The 17,987-nt window shown below is 51.4% G+C and overlaps 1 protein-coding gene across 1 annotated transcript in view; it reads right to left on the bottom strand.

Moving 5' to 3' along the window:
• The window catches only part of ETF1 (eukaryotic translation termination factor 1), a 75,449-nt gene continuing 57,462 nt past the window's right edge, over positions 1-17,987 (bottom strand). Inside the window, exon 10 of the mRNA XM_085848856.1 lies at positions 1-1,724. Within this exon, the coding sequence (XP_085704982.1) occupies positions 1,645-1,724 (80 nt within the window). The 3' untranslated portion in view covers positions 1-1,644. The remainder of the gene's footprint in view (positions 1,725-17,987) is intronic.

The following is a 17,987-nucleotide window of genomic DNA, read 5'->3' as shown; positions in this document are numbered from 1 at the left end:
TCAAACCACAGCATTTATTCAGAGCGTGGTAACTTCAAAGACACTCCCTATACAGTCAGAGTATCAAATTATCAATGTACTGTCAATGCAGTAATTAAAACAGGAAACCTGCTTATATAATTACATATGCTCAAAGCAAAAGGAAAACTAGATTTACACTCGGCTTCACCAAAGATTTCAACTTGTGTGCACCTGCCTTCTAAAATCATCGGATACAATACCGATAAGGATGACTAGCATAAAGGGGGGAGAAAGGAAGAATTGAGGGATAAGAAAAGAAAAAGGGAAGAACAAGGAGAAGAAGAAGAAGAAGAAGAAGAAGCAGAAGAAGCAGAAGAAAAAGCAGAAGAAGAAGAAAAAAAAAATCATCATCCCACAATCCCACAAGCAGTTCCTAGAAAGACAACCAGAAAAAGCAGACACAATCCCACCATATTTAAGCCATTTATTAACCTCTGAAAATGAGGAATCCCCATTAACGTCAGCAAACAATGGGACTTGAATGGATGCTACAACGAAGTTACCCCAGCCATCCCCTGGCCACCGGACAGCACACCAGAGTGAAGGCCAATTAATGTGAAGCTTTTCCTGGACAAAGGAACCTCCACTATCACCATCAGGTCCCGAGATTCTGTTATGGGTTAAAAACAAGCAGCACGATTCATCAGTGTGGTGGCCATTGTAAACCAACCTGAATGAGAATCAAACAAGTTTTTATGAGAAAAAAAAAAAAAAAATTCCACCAAAAAAAAGGGAAGGAATAGAAACATCCTCTTGGAGGTGTTTTCAACAATGTGGAGAAATAAATCTTTTATTTTTGTTAAATTTGACTCGGGGTAGAAACCACATGCTTGGCCCAACAGCATATAATATTTGAAAACTTTGATGGAAACTAGTGTCAAAAATTCATTAATTAGTTTAAAATCTCAAAGTATAAAAAAAAAACAAAATAGATTCTTACAACAGATGGTGAGAAGGCAACCCCGACCCTCATCACCCCCTGTGCCAATGCAAATAATTTTGTTTTGAGAGGTACAACCTAACACTGCTTTGGATGCACACAATGCCCTTCGCGTCCAGCCCCCCCCCCCAGTGGCCTGTGGGTTAAAAAAAAAATTAGTCTATGTACTGCAGGTTTTCAAAAGGGCTATGCAATGCAGTCTTCCCAAAGGAAAAAGGACCATGCATGCACGAAGCAATGTCAAGACTAATTACACAGCTTTTCTTCCACTTGCCCCACAACCTCCCTCTCCCAAAACAAAGATAGGATGCAAACCCAGGCTAATTTGCAAAATGTCTCTCCCTTAACACCCCCCCCCCTTTTCCCCAAAATTGTGGCTAATGCAGCAGCAGGGAACATTGCAAATTGTGGAGGCAACTCAAAAATAATAATAATAATAATTAAGAAATGGCAAGTATTGCCTTGATGGCCAAAGTCGATGTCACCACATCAACTATGCTTTTTTTTATTCTTTGCTGAAACGGTGGGTGAAGTCAGAGCTTGGGGCCTCAGTAGTGGTGCAAGACTATGTCGGGGAGAGATTGGGCCGAAGATGCAATTAACATCATGGTCACGTCCGAGCACAGGCAAGGGTGGCACGCGCTGTGACCCAGAAATGGCAAATTCACGGCTTCTCAGGAGTTTTAATAGTCATCCAGGTTAAATTCATCATCATCGCCCTGGAACTCCATTCCCTGGAAGTCGACGCGGTAACGGAGGATGCCTGGAAGAGAAAAGGGGTAGAGTGGAGGCAGCACAATTATTCGGATTGGCACGGTCGGTCAGCATACAGAATCACCCATATAATTGGAAACTACTTTTAATCTGTCATTGCCAATATGAAATCGGTAAAACAAATAATCTTTTAAACATAACTAGCAAGTTGCCCGTCCCCACAAAGGATTCCAAACGGGGTAGGGATGGAGGTGGTAAAATGCACGTGGCGTCCCCTGCCATTGAGCCGGCAAGCCGGGAGCAACAAATCACATTTATTGCCACATCTAATGCAATTTAAATGCTCTCATGGTAATGAGGTGCTCCATTTGAAACTGATTGATGTATGCAGTTTTTTTGATGTCGAGGGTCCATAATAAAAATTTGTTTTGGTGCCAAAGCCAGTGACCAAGCCCAAATAAATAATAGGACTTTCAGTATCTACTATAAATGGATGAGGTGTGTGTATGTGTGTGCGTGTACGTGTTTCCAATGGAGCTTTCTGACATGGTGTGATACACCAAAATGATCGTCATGACCTCCTGAGTTGCTTCGGCTAATTAACTAGAAAAAAAATCTGGAAGAATTCCCATGTTATAAAGGCCCACGATTTTAAGGTGCATATCGCAGCTTAATATGCCCTTCCACAGTATGGCATTCTAATTACAATATAAATGACAAAATAATGATAACATTGTAAGAAATATATATATATATATATATATATATATATATATATATATATATATATATATATATATATATATATATATATATATTGTTGTGGTTACCAGATTCGCAAACCACCATTCAGGTCCCTTAGGTGAGGTATCTCGGTAAGTGCATGTGTAGTTAGGCCCAAACCCGTTGTCTAGTGGGAATACATGTCATTTATGCGAGCTGCGACTCTTCAGGATAGCCGTTTTTCTTTTACTATCTTTATTTTGGACCAATCGCCACCATCACAACCACAACAACAACCACCAACCACAACGCCGCTTCACCACAACCGCCATGACCTTTACCGTCACAACTCGCCACCATCACATCACCGTCATCTCGCGCCACTCATGGGCACCGATGCTGGACTCGTGTAGAACGCGCGTCGAACAGCGTGTACAAAACCACGGATTTTCTGCTTCAAAAACGGATCGAAAACGACACACGCCCACTTTTTGCCGTCCAATCGGTGAGCGAGGGGCGAATTGGCCCCGCCCCCAGGGCGATCGATATATGCAAATTTGTGGATCAAAAAGCCTTCACGCCCACTTTTTCTCGGGCCAATGGGAGCGAGGTGAAAGGTCAAGGGAGGGGTCAAAGCGAAGTTACGGGGGATAAAAGGACGGTGTTCGTCAGTCAAAGGAGTCGTAAAAGTCGGAACGAGAGAGTCAGTAAGGAGAGAGGCAGCAGAACGAGAACGAGGGGTCGCAAACAAGACCGGACAGAGAGGCAAGACTTCGCGGGCGGTGGAGCTGCTGGTCGTGTGCGTTGGAGTCGGAACGGAGGGGACGGAGCTGTGGAAAGGCGGCGAGGGCGGACGAGGGGGTGCTCGCGTCGTGCAGGAGCTGCGCGCCCGAGGGGGAGGCCGGCAGCGCGACCTGGCCGAGGTGGAGGACGCTCGTCGCGGGACAATAAAGATCCTCTATACCCCGAGCATCAGCAGCCTCCTGTTTCCCCCCGCGCTGAGATGAGTGCGACCAAGGGGGCCCGTTCCCACCCCTGCCAGGCACTGTCCACGAGGCCCGCGGGTTGCGGGGCCATCGCCGCTCCGCGTCTCATCACCAGGACGGGTAGGCCCGACCAGGTCTCGGCCCCAGGCCTACCTCATTCTTGAGGTATTTCTTTTCCTTGGTTTTGGGTATGTGTTGTCGGCGCCGTCTGTGAAGTAGAATTGTATAAGTGTTGCCGTGTGCTCGGTAGTCGGAATTAGCTCTGCACTGTATTTTCACTTTTATGTTTGCTTTTTGTGTAAATGGAATTGTGTTTTCTTTTTGTGTGCATTTGGTGGAATTGTATTTGTGTGCTTTCCGTTCGTCGCGAATAAATGTGCTTTATTGTTGAACTGTTCTCCCGCTTCGCTTCGTCTTTTCCCCCATTGAACCCCCATCTTGCTTCACGTAAAGGGTTGGTAGTGGGCTGAATACGCCCGATAATTAATCGAACCGTCGAGGTCGACGATAACACCGCTCGGTTATTCTGATAGTACGGAGCAGGTCGCTTAAGTGGCCCGTGTCCGAAATCGACCTGCGGCGAGGTGCGATCGCCCGGTCTACCCTCCGCGTGGGTACTTGGGTAGTTCGAATTTGGCGAGCAGCCCTATCACGCGGGGGCTGATTCTCGATCGCGGTGAGACCGAAGGTCCACCGTGACTGGTTCCCGGCGTTAGTCCGAGAGGGTCACGACTGGATTGTCCGTCCGGTGGGCGGCGTGCCGCGATTCGGGTTACGTGGCCGTCGCACGCCGGCGGCGCGAAATCCGCCAACACTGGTGTCAGGTCGTGCGATACAAATTCATCGCCCTCCTCGCGGCACTGGTATCGGAGAACAGGAAAACAGGCTCTCCTGTCTCCGGCTAAATTCACGGGAATCGGTCCAGGGGTGAGAGAAGCGACCCCGATTCCACTCCAAATTACGAGCGATTTAAATTAACCCTTCACGAGAAGCAAGATGGCGTCTCAAGGCGGCGGGAGCCGGGGGTATTAGAAATGTATATGTGTAGTAATGTAGAATCCATGGTCCAGGATGGAATCCCCGGAGCAGGAAATGTTGATTGTGCAGGAACACGGACTCGCCCAACTGAACCCAGAACCTGAGGTGGGTGCGGCAGCGGCACCGCGGGTGTATGACACCTCCCCCCCTCCACCAAAACCCTTCCCCGACCCCTGCCGAAACGGCTCACCCAAGCGCACCCGACATGACCCAGCTATACACCATGCTGGCAAAAAATGTATGCGGAAACGACAGCGAAGATGATTGCGAACATGAACAAGCAAATGGACGAAGTAAAACGAAGATGGAAGCGAATATGAAAAACGAAATGAAAGGCATGAACGAACAAATGAACGAAAGATGGATACAAATACAAATGAAGTGAAAACGACGATGGATGCGAATACACAGCAAATGAGGAAGAAATGAAAGAACTACGGGGGTGAGACGCAGAACATGGGCCGATGCCTGCAGAGGCGGGCATGAAGGCCGTGACCAGGGAGCTGGGAATGGCGACTTCACGTGTGGGAGCAAACGAGCTGGGTGGGGTGCAACGGCTGACAGGCCCGCGGTGGAGGCGGGTGAAAAAATAGTCGTGGAACGTGTTGGGCGAGGTCGTGACGATGACCGAAAGGGAAAAATTAAATGGGGAGACCAAAACGTGTGAGACGAGACGACAACGGAAATAATAGTTGAGACAAGGGAGGTAAAGGGCGAAGAGTTGGCAGAGACACGGGAGACAGAAAAAATAGAGGGAAGACTACACGATGAAGATGGGGTAAGTGACGCACACACACACACGGAGGTAGTGGAGGATAATGGGGGTGAGCTGGCGGACTGGGTAGAGACCCAGTGCGAGCACCTGGATGGCCTCCTCCAGGAACGAGGGGAGGGAGTATGCCCCCTTGAGGCGAGTCACGACCAGGTGAGTTCGGTCGTGCTTTGCGAGGTTGAGGGGACGAGTGCTGTGGACGGGTGCACGGCGAGCTTGGGGGGTATAGAGGCCCCGGAGACCCTTGTGGGGACACAAATCCCCAGTGTGGTTGTCCCTGTGTGTGTGGTGCAAGGTGTGAGTGCGTCCCCGTGTGTGGAAGCGACCCCGTGTGTGAGTGGTGTGGTGGCGATGGTGCCGGAGTGTGTGCTTCCCAGCACGCCGTGTGTGGATGAGGCACCGTGTGTGAGTGTCGCCGTGTGTGTGAATGAGGCACCGCGGTTGAGTGCCCCCGCGTGTATGAGTGAGGGACGTTGTGTGGAAGAGACCGCGTGTGTGAGTGTCGCCGTGTGTATGAGTGAGGTACCGCGGGTGAGTGCCCCCGCGTGTGTGGATGAGGCACGGAGTGCGAGTGAGGCACCGCGGGTGAGTGCCCCCGCACGCGTGAGTGAACGGCCGTGTGCAAGGTCGCTGTGTGCCAGGGAGACCGTGTGTGTGAGAGAGCGGTATGAGAGGGAGATGTCGGTTGGCATGCGGGAGCACGCAGCCGCGTCTCCCCGTGTGAATGTGATGGAGTGGACTGTGTGCGTCGTGGCTGCGCAGGTATGCGTGTGGAATGGCGGCAGACGGCGACGACAGGAGAGAAAGCCGGTAGCGGCTGTAGTTGTTTCGCGCACCGTGCCGGGTTCGCCCAGCAGTGAGCACGCGGTTCGTGCTGTGCAACGCCACGAGACCACCACGTGCTCGCTTGCGAGTGAAGTCCCGGTCCGGAAACGCACGCGGTGGATTTGCCGATCCGCGGACGGACAAAGTTTAGGCAGGTAAATGGATTTGGACCGGACGGGTTCTCACGCGATCGTGTGTGTTAAGCTCCAACGGGCAAGGCACATGTGTTCGCGTGGGAACCCCTCGAGAACGTGGGGCTTGTTTTTATGCGCCCGGTGACGCCATGGCTGCACGTGGGGTTGGAATCCGGCAGGAGGGTATCTCTGCCGGATGGTCCCGATCCAAGGAGGGACGAGGAACACGTGCAGCTGCATGACGTCACGGGCAGGTGCAAAGTGCGCGAGCTCTGAGTTGCCGCGCAGGTGCTGCGCATGAAAAAAAAAAAAAGCAAGCCTCACTTTCGGGTGTGCAGGATTCCTGGGCAAGGGGTGAAAGACCCCCTTACCCTGGGCACAGGATGGAAACTAGTTAGGGGGAAGGGTTAGCTTAGTTAGACCGACTTCATGGGGCAGGGGTAAGTCCTCATGGAGTCCGTGGAATGGATAAGTTAGAGGGATTGTAGCCAGATCTTGGTTGGGAAATAAAATGATTTATTTGGAGACAGAGACAGACTTTGAGTGTGTAGAGTTGACGTAGTTTAGCTACGTAGTGTTAAAAGGAACGTGCTGTAGTTTAAGGGACGACGTGGGAGCACGAGTTAGTTAGGGGATGTAGTTAGGAGGATGGCAGAGTTCAGTGGTGTGTGTGTTGAAGAGTTGGTGAGTGAAGTGGAAGCATGTGCTTGGTGAGTGAGTGAGGCCAGCGGGTCTGTGTGTGTGGAGTGAATGGGGAATGCATGGTGCGATGAGTGATTGGGGGAAGGAGTGACTCCCGCCCAAGGGACCCCGGGGTCAGTGTAGAGTGAGTTAGCTGGGTTAGTCAAATTGAAAAATGGAGGTCGTTTTGTTGTTGGTGGGAAAGTAGGCTCGAGACCCATTTGGAGGGGTGCAGGAGCCCTGTTGACGGGCTTGGGAGCGTGGCTGCGAAGGTGAGTATCGCTGAGTGGGTACCCCGGGCACCAGGCTGGTCGGCCGCGGTAGGCCATGGGCCATGGGGGCCGGGATAGAGTAGTGGGCACGGGTGCGCCTGCTTGGTGTGGGGGCCGGGCGCCATTGGCCGCGTGGGCAGTGTTGTGGGCACGGGTGACCCTCGGAAAGGGGCCCGGGAGGCCGGCCTGCCACGTGTGCGTTTCAGGGGAGGTGCCATGGGGGCACTCCCCGGTGTTAGGAGCTGGTAGGCTCGGAGGCAGTGTAGTGCCCGGGGTGCCATAGCGGGAGATTCGGCAGAGGGTCGTGCCTGCCAAAGGGAGCCCGTGTCCCAGCCAGGAGACCGTGTGAGGGCACGGAGAGAAAATTGGGGGGCGAGGCCCGAAATTGTAAGGACACCAACACAGGCGACGGGAATCTGGGTTGTTAGAACCAATAGTTTAAGCGAGAGGCGCTTGTTGAAAGCCCCGGGGTAGTTTAACAGTTAAATAGTTAGGTTAGATTAGGAGATGTACCCCTCCGCACCATCCATCCCCTCGCTGTCGTTGTGGGCCGCTGGACCCACTTGGTGTTAAGATCGCCGAACTCTGGGGAGGCCATTCTGAGGCTTCGTTGGGCCTCGGCACAGGACGTTGGCTCTCCCTTATTCCCCTCCGGGAAGGGAACGTAGGGGTTGGGAGTAGGCTAGGTGACAGAATAGGTTAGCCGAACAAGGACGATAAAGGGGGTTAGGGGACGATTTATAGTGGGGGAGTAAAAATAAAAACAACAAAAAAATAAGTTGGGGCTAAATTGGGGTTTGACAAATTAAGGGAGTGGGTATGTACAGTGACAGGCAAAGGCGATAGGTTGGGAGGGAGACGGGTAGGTAGGTCCGAGCCCGCCTTCCAAGTGGCCAGCACCACCGCACTCCCTCCACCAACTTCCACTGACGGCAAAAGCTGGCCAGCTTCATCTGCTGGCTGTGTTACTGCAAGGCCTGTGCCGGCCAGTTCATCTGCTGGCTGTTTTTCTTCGAGGCCTGTGCCGGCCTGGTTCTGCGGGCTGAGTTTGCCTGCAGCGGCCTTCTTCTGCGGGCTGTGTTTGCCTGCTGCCTTTGCCATGCCATGCCCACTGCCCACATTCACCAGCCCCGTTCAATTTTTGCTTTGCCCCCCCCTGTTCATTTCCATGTGCGCCAGGATCAAGGCAACAGTTTGCAAGCTGCGAGAACTGCCCTGTTGGCAGCTACAATACGGGCCTGCAGTGGCGGCCCGTGCACCGTGTTTGTGTTCATGCATCCATTCGTTGTGCTCATTGCGTGTGCCGCTTGAGCTGGCACGGAGACTACGTTTGTGCAGCCCATGCACCGTTGTGGTTCACTGCGTTCAGTTCAAAAGGGAAGGCCTTGGACTGCGTGTGAGTAGCCAGCCACGTTCCCTGTCACCTGCATTGTTTGAGCCAGAGACTGCATGTGGGCAGCCTGGCTCCCTGTTAACTGCTTTTCTTTTGCAGAGTTCAATGATCCTGGGCCATGGTTTAGTGTAAAATTTGTAAGTTAAGGTTAAGATGTACTGTAAATATGAGTGCGCCCCCGGCATGTATGTCTTAGCGCCGGCAATTTTATTTAAGTCGTCCGTGTGAGTGAGTTTGTTTAGGTAGTTACGCAGCCCTCAGGTTATTTATTTTGGGGACACGAATACCATGAATGTCGCACTCAGGGATCCGTAGGTAAAATGTACTAGGGAAAACTTCACATGATGGCACACAAGTGACGACTCAGGACGAGTCTGTAAAAAGGGAAGGGGGTAGTGTTGTGGTTACCAGATTCGCAAACCACCATTCAGGTCCCTAAGGTGAGGTATCTCGGTAAGTGCATGTGTAGTTAGGCCCAAACCCGTTGTCTAGTGGGAATACATGTCATTTATGCGAGCTGCGACTCTTCAGGATAGCCGTTTTTCTTTTACTATCTTTATTTTGGACCAATCGCCACCATCACAACCACAACAACCACCAACCACAACGCCGCTTCACCACAACCGCCATGACCTTTACCGTCACAACTCGCCACCATCACATCACCGTCATCTCGCGCCACTCATGGGCACCGATGCTGGACTCGTGTAGAACGCGCGTCGAACAGCGTGTACAAAACCACGGATTTTCTGCTTCAAAAACGGATCGAAAACGACACACGCCCACTTTTTGCCGTCCAATCGGTGAGCGAGAGCGGGTGGCCCGCCCCAGGGCGATCGATATATGCAAATTTGTGGATCAAAAGCCTTCCACGCCCACTTTTTCTCGGGCCAATGGGGAGCGAGGTGAAAGGTCAAAGGGAGGGGTCAAAGGCGAAGTTACGGGGGGGATAAAGGACGGTGTTCGTCAGTCAAAGGAGTCGTAAAAGTCGGGCGAGAGAGTCAGTAAGGAGAGAGTCAGCAGAGCCGAGAGCAGGTCGCAGAGCAAGAGCGGACAGAGAGTCAAGACTTCGCGGGCGGTGGAGCTGCTCGTCGTGTGCGTTGGGTCGGAGCGGAGGGACGGAGCTGTGGAGAGGCGAGGGCGGACGAGGGGGTGCTCGCGTCGTGCAGGAGCTGCGCGCCCGAGGGGAGGCCGGCAGCGCGACCTGGCCGAGGTGGGACGCTCGTCGCGGGATAATAAAGATCCTCTATACCCCGAGCATCAGCAGCCGCCCTCCTGTGTCCCCCCCGCGCTGAGATAGTGCGACCAAGGGGGCCCCGTTCCCACCCCCTGCCAGGCACTGTCCACGAGGCCCGCGGGTTGCGGGGCCATCGCCGCTCCGCGTCTCATCACCAGACGGGTAGGCCCGACCAGGTCTCGGCCCCAGGCCGACCTCATTCTTGAGGGTATTTCTTTTCCTTGGTTTTGGGTATGTGTTGTCGGCGCCGTCTGTGAAGTAGAATTGTATAAGTGTTGCCGTGTGCTCGGTAGTCGGAATTAGCTCTGCACTGTATTTTCACTTTTATGTTTGCTTTTTGTGTAAATGGAATTGTGTTTTCTTTTTTGTGTGCATTTGGTGGAATTGTATTTGTGTGCTTTCCGTTCGTCGCGAATAAATGTGCTTTATTGTTGAACTGTTCTCCCGCTTCGCTTCGTCTTTTCCCCCATTGAACCCCCATCTTGCTTCACGTAAAGGGTTGGTAGTGGGCTGAATACGCCCGATAATTAATCGAACCGTCGAGGTCGACGATAACACCGCTCGGTTATTCTGATAGTGGGCGGGTCGCTTAAGTGGCCCGTGTCCGAAATCGACCTGCGGCGAGGTGCGATCGCCGGTCTACCCTCCGCGTGGGTACTTAGGTGGATTCGAATTTGGCGAGCAAGCCTGTCCCACGCGGGGGCTGATTGGCTCGATCGCGGTGAGACCGAAAGGTCCACCCGTGACTGGTTCCGGCGTTAGTCCGAGAGGGTCACGACTGGATTTGTCCGTCCGGTGGGCGCGTGCCGCGGTCGAGTTACGTGGCCGTCGCCTGTCGCGCGAGACCGCAACAATATATATATATATATATATATATATATATATATATATATATATATATATATATATATATATATATATATATATATATATATATATATATATATATATATATATATATATATATATATATATATATATATATATATATATATATATATATATATATATACATATACACACACACTGAACAAAAATATAAACGCACCAAGCGCAAAAATATAAACGCACCAAGTGATTGTTACTATTTTACCTCGAACTCATTAATACTAAATCTTCACAACAATTTGGTTATAGAATCCATGACAATTGAGCATTAAATTTCAAAGAGTTCCTTGAGAATTCTGGCGACAGTCTTTGCGCTACAACAGCCGACACAACCGAGGTGTCACTGTCAGAGTTCACACAGTCAGTAGCGGGTGTGTCCACCGTTGCCGTCGCGCAGAGCGGTGCATCTCCGGCGCATCGACATCACCAGATTATCGATGGTGGCCTGAGGGATGTTTTCCCATTCCTCCTGGAGAGCCACACGGAGCTGGCGGACGTTCTCTGGGACTGCGTAACGTTGTCGTACGCGTCGATCAAGAACGTCCCAAAGGTGCTCGATGGGCGACATGTCGGGAGAATATGGAGGCCAGTCGAGGACATCAATGTCCTCCTCACCGAGGAAGTCCATGCAGATCCTGGCAACATGGGGGCGAGCATTGTCGTGCTGAAACGTCACATGGTGAAGGCGCACAAACGGCACGATGATGGGTCTGAGTATCTCGTCCCTGTACCGCTGCCCGTTCAAGTTGCCTTCAATGAAATGAAGCCGAGTGCGCTCTCCATGGCATATGCCTGCCCACACCACAACACTGGCACCACCGTGACACCCGACGAAGGACATTGGCGTCAGTGTAGCGCTCCCCAGCCCGACGCCAGACGCGGAGTCTACCATCAGCCCGATACAGCTGGAACCGCGACTCATCGGTGAACAGCACTCTCCTCCATCGTGCGAGGGTCCAGCGCAAGTGAACATTGGCCCAGTTCAGTCGGGTCTGACGCCGGACTGCAGTGAGGTCGCGTCCCCGGTGTGGTCGGAGGTTGGCCTCCCTCAAGCGGTTACGCACCGTCTGGGCTGAAATGCGCCTGTTATGCAGCCCGACAGTCTCATCGGCAGTCCTCGTGGCCGGTCTGAGTCGATCCCGGAGATGTTGCAGCCTCATGTGACGATCCTGACCGGCGGTGGTCACACGTGGTCGCCAGGCATGTGGGCAGTTCACGGTGCTTCCAGTCTCTCTGAGGCGTGTTCTCAGGCGGCTAATGGTGGAGTGGTGGACATTGCAGTGTGCTGCAACGGCCTGTACTGACGTCCCAGCATTCAGCATGCCAATGGCGCGCTCCCTCAAGATTTGTGACATCTGTGGCATGTTGACATTTGGCACCAGTCCACATTTTGGGGAAACCTTTTATAGGGCAAGCTATAGGGAGTGTTTGTGTCCTGGTCACGCTCACTGACCATCACTCTGTCAAGCCCCATGGTGCTCGTGGGAAGGATTACTCAACGTGTGAGTCCACACACTCAGAGTGGTTAATTTCAATAGGAACATCTGTCTTGAGCAAAACAAAGGAACCATTGCTCAAACATATCATCGGTTTGACCATTTTCCCATAATGGCAATCTTGACATAGATATTTAGGTTGGTGCGTTTATATTTTTGTTCAGTGTGTGTGTGTGTGTGTGTGTGTGTGTGTGTGTGTGTGTGTGTGTGTGTGTGTGTGTGTGTGTGTGTGTGTGTGTGTGTGTGTGTGTGTGTGTGTGTGTGTGTGTGTGTGTGTGTGTGTGTGTGTGTGTGTGTGTGTGTGTGTGTGTGTGTGTGCGTGCGTGTTACGGTTCTCGGAACCATATGCATACAACATACAGGTGTCCCAAGTCAGTTATGCCATTAGTATGCGTGCAGATAGATCCCTTCCATGTGTGCAGTGGGAAAACACGGGGGTGCGTTGCGATGGGCTTTTAGTTAGAATTATAAATCATTTTTCCCCTTTTTTATCTCCCCTTTTATTTGAACCACGGTACCTTCATCTCGCTTGCCTCGCACCCTCACCCTCACCTCGCTTACCACAGCGTGACGAGCGCCTACCCAGAGACTCGTTTTCCAAGTCAGAATCCTGACGTTTGCTGTGACAGTTCCATCTCGGCTTCCACCTTCCCAAACCCAGACACGTGATGTGGGCGGGCCTTGCCGGCCTCTGGCGAGACCCTACCCAGGAAGGCGGACCACATGAAGGCCTGGTCCAATCAGGATGAACGATGACGCCGGCTTCGCCATGGCTCCACCCCCGAGCTCCGTGATATATAAAATACGAAGCAACCCTCAGAGTAGAGTGGTATGAGATGAAAAGGAGTTCGTTTGAGTGGGAGAAGGATTGGAAGGTTGCAGTTATTATTGACGGGGTCGTTGTAAAGGTGTTCCGTTGCTTGGCTCTGACCACGTCGTGCCTCGACGGCCCGACTACTGATCCACGCACACCCGACCTCGACCGGGTCTCTTGCCTGGTCCTGTCGACTGCTCCATTTCTCGCCTCGGACTATGTTCTCTCCACTCAAGCTCCTTGACAGACACAATCTCCAAACGGGCGGCTGTTGACCAAACCACACGACCTTTGTCAGGTGCCGCACCATGGAGCAACTTTTCCCCCGAAACGCTCAGGTACCAGAAACTGTGACCTCAACTCCCTCCCTTCCTGGCTGCAAAAAGTCCCCTTTTCTTTTCATTGGGTTTATTTTGTCCGAGTGTGTGTTCTTTGTGTGTGACGCCTGTCCGTTAGATAAGCCTGTTTAAGATCGTTATTGTTGTGATTGTTGCTTGTATTAATGTCGCGTCAAGTCTGCACTGTGTCCGCTTTTGTAAGTTGCTTGCATAATCGTCGCACCATACCTCTTTCCTGTGCCACATGCTTTTCCCCGCTTTATTGTAAATAAATCATTGTAGAAATGTTCCCAGCTCGTCTTTGTCTTTTCATCCATTGGTCCAGCATGGTTTGGATCTGAGTTTAGCCAGGTCTTTATTCCCGATAGTCCGTTCCTTCCAGCCGGTACATCCTTGGCAGTTCCGCTCGGCTGCATCCGATCCGGAAAGGTAGTTGGTGGAGTTAGTACTCTATTATAGTCGGTAGAGTGATCCGGTTCGGGCAAGGTGTACCGAGGGCGTGGTCCCCAGTCAAAACCGCATGGTTAATTAGGTAACTTGATTCGAGACAGGCGGACCTGACGCCACACGGTTGAGGTATTGGCGTCCACGGTCGGTTAAGCGACCCGCCGCGTCACGGAATTATCCGTGAGCGACGGCCTACAATTCTGGGCAGTCTGGTGGGAATAGACTTAGATTCCGCTTAGAATATATATATATATATATATATATATATATATATATATATATATATATATATATATATATATATATATATATATATATATATATATATATATATATTGTTGTGGTTGACGAAATTCACAAACCACCATTCAGGTCCCTTAGGTGAGATATCTCTGTAAGTATATGTGTAGTTCGGCCCAAACCCGTTGTCTAAAGGGAATAAATGTCATTCACTCGGGCTGCGACTCTTCAGGATAGCCGTTTTTCTTTTACTATCTTTATTTTGGACCAGCCGCCATTATTACCACCACCAGCCACGTCTCAACAGCCATCACACAACAACCACCAACCACAACGCCACTTCACAACAACAACCACCAACCACAACGCCGCTTCACAACAACAACTCCGCTTCACAACAACAACCACCAACCACAACGCCGCTTCACAACAACAACCACCAACCACAACGCCGCTTCACAACAACAGCCACGACCTTTGCCGTCACAGCTCGCCACCATCGCACCCCCACCATTCTCGCGCCACTCGTGGGCACCGATACTGGACTCGTGCAGGGCGCGCACCGAGCAGCGTATTCAAAAACATCACAGACTTTCCGCAGAAAAACGGATCAAAAACGACTCACGCCCACTTTTGTTCCGTCCAATCGGTGAGCGAGGGGCGATTTGGCCCCGCCTCCAGGGCGTTGGAGGGCGGTCGCTATATGCAAATTCATGGATCAAAAAGCATTCACGCCCACTTTTCCTCGGGCCAATGGGGAGCCAGTTAGAGAGGTGAAGGGTCGGAGGCAGAGGGTCAAGGGTGAAAGAGCGAAGCCACGGGGCTTATATAAACGGCTGCGTTCGTCAGTAAAGTTCAGTTGTGCGGAGTTCAAGAGAGTCGTCGGTGGAGCTGGAAAGAAGTGGGAGAAGTCAAGAGTGAAGAGTTGGGACGAGCCAAGAGAGGAGACGGAGAGGGTGAGTAGACGGAGCTGTGGAGAGGTGACGGCGGCGAAGGCGGACGAGGGGGTGCTCGCGTCGGTGCCGGGAGCTGCACAGGGAGAGGCCAGCAACGCGACCGAGGTCGAGGAGGAGACGCTCGCCGCGGGACCCGAGACAGGGTGATATCCTCCTTCCCCCGAGCATCAGCAACCCCCTCCTGTTCCCCCCCGCGCTGAGATAGTGCGACAAAGGGGGCCCCTTTCCCACCCCCTACCAGACACTGTCCGCGAGGCCCGCGGAGTTGAGGCACCACCGCCACTTCGCGCCTCATCATCAGACGGGTAGGCCCGACACGGTCTCAGCCCCAGGCCCGCCTACCCCCCTCATCCTGGAGGGTGGTTCTCTTTTCTTTTGCTTTGGGAATATGTGTTGTCGGCGCCGTCTGTGAAGTAAAATTGTATAAGTGTTGCCGTGTGCCCGGTAGTCGGTTAGATCTGCATTGTTGCATTTGCTTTTTGTGTAATATTGCATTGTCTTCTTCTTTTACATGTGCTTTTGGTGGAATTGTATATGTGTGCTTTCCGTTCATCGCGGAAATAAATGTGCTTATTGTTGAACTGTTTTCCCGCTTCGCTTCGTCTTTTCCTCGATTGAATCTCCATCTTGCTTCACGTAAAGGGTTGGTCGTGGGCTAAAACGCCCGATAATTAATCGAACCGTCGAGGCCGACGAATAACACCGCTCGGTTATCCCGATAGTACGGAACGGGTCGCTTAAAGTGGCCCGTGTCCGAAGTCGACCTGCGCCGAGGTGCGATCGCCCGGTCTACCCTCCGTGTGGGTACTTAGGTAGGTCGAATTTGGCGAGCAACCCTATCCCACGCGGGGGCCGATTGGCACGATCGCGGTGAGACCAAAAGGTCCACCCGTGACTAGTTCCCGGCGTTAGTCCGAGAGGGTAACGACTGGATTGTCCGTCCGGTGGGCGACGTGCCGCGATTCGAGTTACGTGGCCGTCCGCACGCGAATCCGCAACAATATATACACACATATATATATATATATATATATATATATATATATATATATATATATATATATATATATATATATATATATAATATATATATACATATGTATATATATACATATCTTCTTCTTCTTCTTCTCCTTTCGGCTGCTCCCGTTAGGGGTCGCCACAGCGGATCATCCGATCTGCATAGTGATTTGTCACATGTTTTACGCTGGATGCCCTTCCTGACGCAACCCTGGTCGCCTCTTACGACACAGGGATATGGTACACCTATTTAACCGGGGTATACACCGGCCCAGTACACTGGTACTCATTTCGCCGACCTCGGAAGGATGACAGGCTGAGTCAACCCCCTGGTGTATTAATTCAGTGGCCTAACGGGGCTTGAACTCAGGACCTTTTGGATCCCAAGCCGCTGCCCTAACCACTGCGCCAACACACCAGGCTATATATATATATATATATATATATATATATATATATATATATATATATATATATATATATATATATATATATATATATATATAAATATATAAAGTTGAAAGTGTTTCTGTGTGTCTGTGTGTCTTTCTGTGAAATAGGCACGCGAAAAGTACTGGACTGATCCTCACCAAACTTCACATGCTGACAGAACATGTACCTGGGAGTGTCCGATGTCAAAGAATTGTACTTCCGACTTCTGGTTTCCGAATTATGACATCATCACCTGATTGTGTGTTTCTCTGTGACCGATGCACGCGAAAAGTTCTGGACTGATCCTCACCAAACTTCACATGCTGACAGAACATGTACCCGGGAGTGTCCCGATGTAAAAGAATTGTACTTCCGACTTCCGGTTTCCGAATTATGATGTCATCACCTGATTTCGTAACGTTAATTTTTCAACTTCAGCCGATTGACATGGGGCCAACGCCATATACAATATATCTAACATATGATTTTAAGTTTTTGTTTGTCTGTTTGTTTGTCTGCACGCGCTAATCTCCTGAAAGGTGAAAGATAGGAGCTAACCACTGAAACAAAAAATGTCGGGATGGGCCCCGGGAAGGTTATCGGCAATGTGGCAAGGCCCCTCAGCTGGTGGGGGGGAAGGGGGTGTGTTTCCCCCTCACCAACCCCCTTAGCCTATGACTGCCATGGCCCAATAGGGAACTGATACTGTGCTCGCATCAGACATATCTAGAGAAGATTAAATTCATTCAAAAAGAACCCAGGCAGCGCTGGGTGCATTCAGTGCATATGCATATATAGTGTTGTGGTTACCAAATTCGCAAACCACCATTCAGGTCCCTTAGGTGAGGTATTTCGGTAAGTACATGTGTAGTTAGGCCCAAACCCGTTGTCTAGTGGGAATACATGTCATTCATGCGTGCTGCGACTCTTCAGGATAGCCGTTTTTCTTTTACTATCTTTAATTTGGACCAACCGCCATTGTTACCACCACCAACCACCGCTTCACCACAACCGCCACGACCTTCACGTCACACCTCGCAACCGTCGCATCACCACCGTTCTTGCGCCGCCTGTGGGTACCGGTGTTGGACTCGTGCAGGGCGCGCGCCGAACAGCGTGTACAAAATCACGGATTTTGTGCTTCAAAAACGACACACGCCCACTTTTTGCCGTCCAATCGGTGAGCGAGGGGCGAATTGGCCCCGCCCCCAGGGCGTTGGAGGGCGATCGATATATGCAAATTTATGGATCAAAAAGCATTCACGCCCACTTTTTCTCGGACCAATGGGGAGCGAGGTGAAAGGTCGAAGGGAGGGGGTCAAAGATGAGAGGGCGACGCTACGGGGCTGATAAAAAGCGACCGTGTTCGTCAGTCCAGAGGGTAGTAGAGTAGGAGAGTAGGAGAGTCGAGAGGGAACAGAGAGTCAAGACTTCGCGGGCGGTGGAGTTGGCAAGAAGGAGCTGGTCGTCGTGTGCGTTGGAGTCGGAACGGAGGGGACGGAGCTGTGGAGAGGCGGCGAGGGCAGACGAGGGGGTGCTCGCGTCGTGCAGGGAGCTGCACCCCAGGGAGGCCGACAGCGCGACCTGGCCGAGGTGGAGACGCTCGTTGCGGGGCAATAA

Source organism: Eptatretus burgeri, chromosome 12, assembly GCF_056783735.1.
Source record: "Eptatretus burgeri isolate ZD-2024b chromosome 12, Ebu_testis_v1, whole genome shotgun sequence".
Lineage (NCBI taxonomy): Eukaryota > Metazoa > Chordata > Myxini > Myxiniformes > Myxinidae > Eptatretus > Eptatretus burgeri.
The sequence above is the reverse complement of the archived record's forward strand: the minus strand, read 5'-3'. Positions and strand labels throughout refer to the sequence as shown.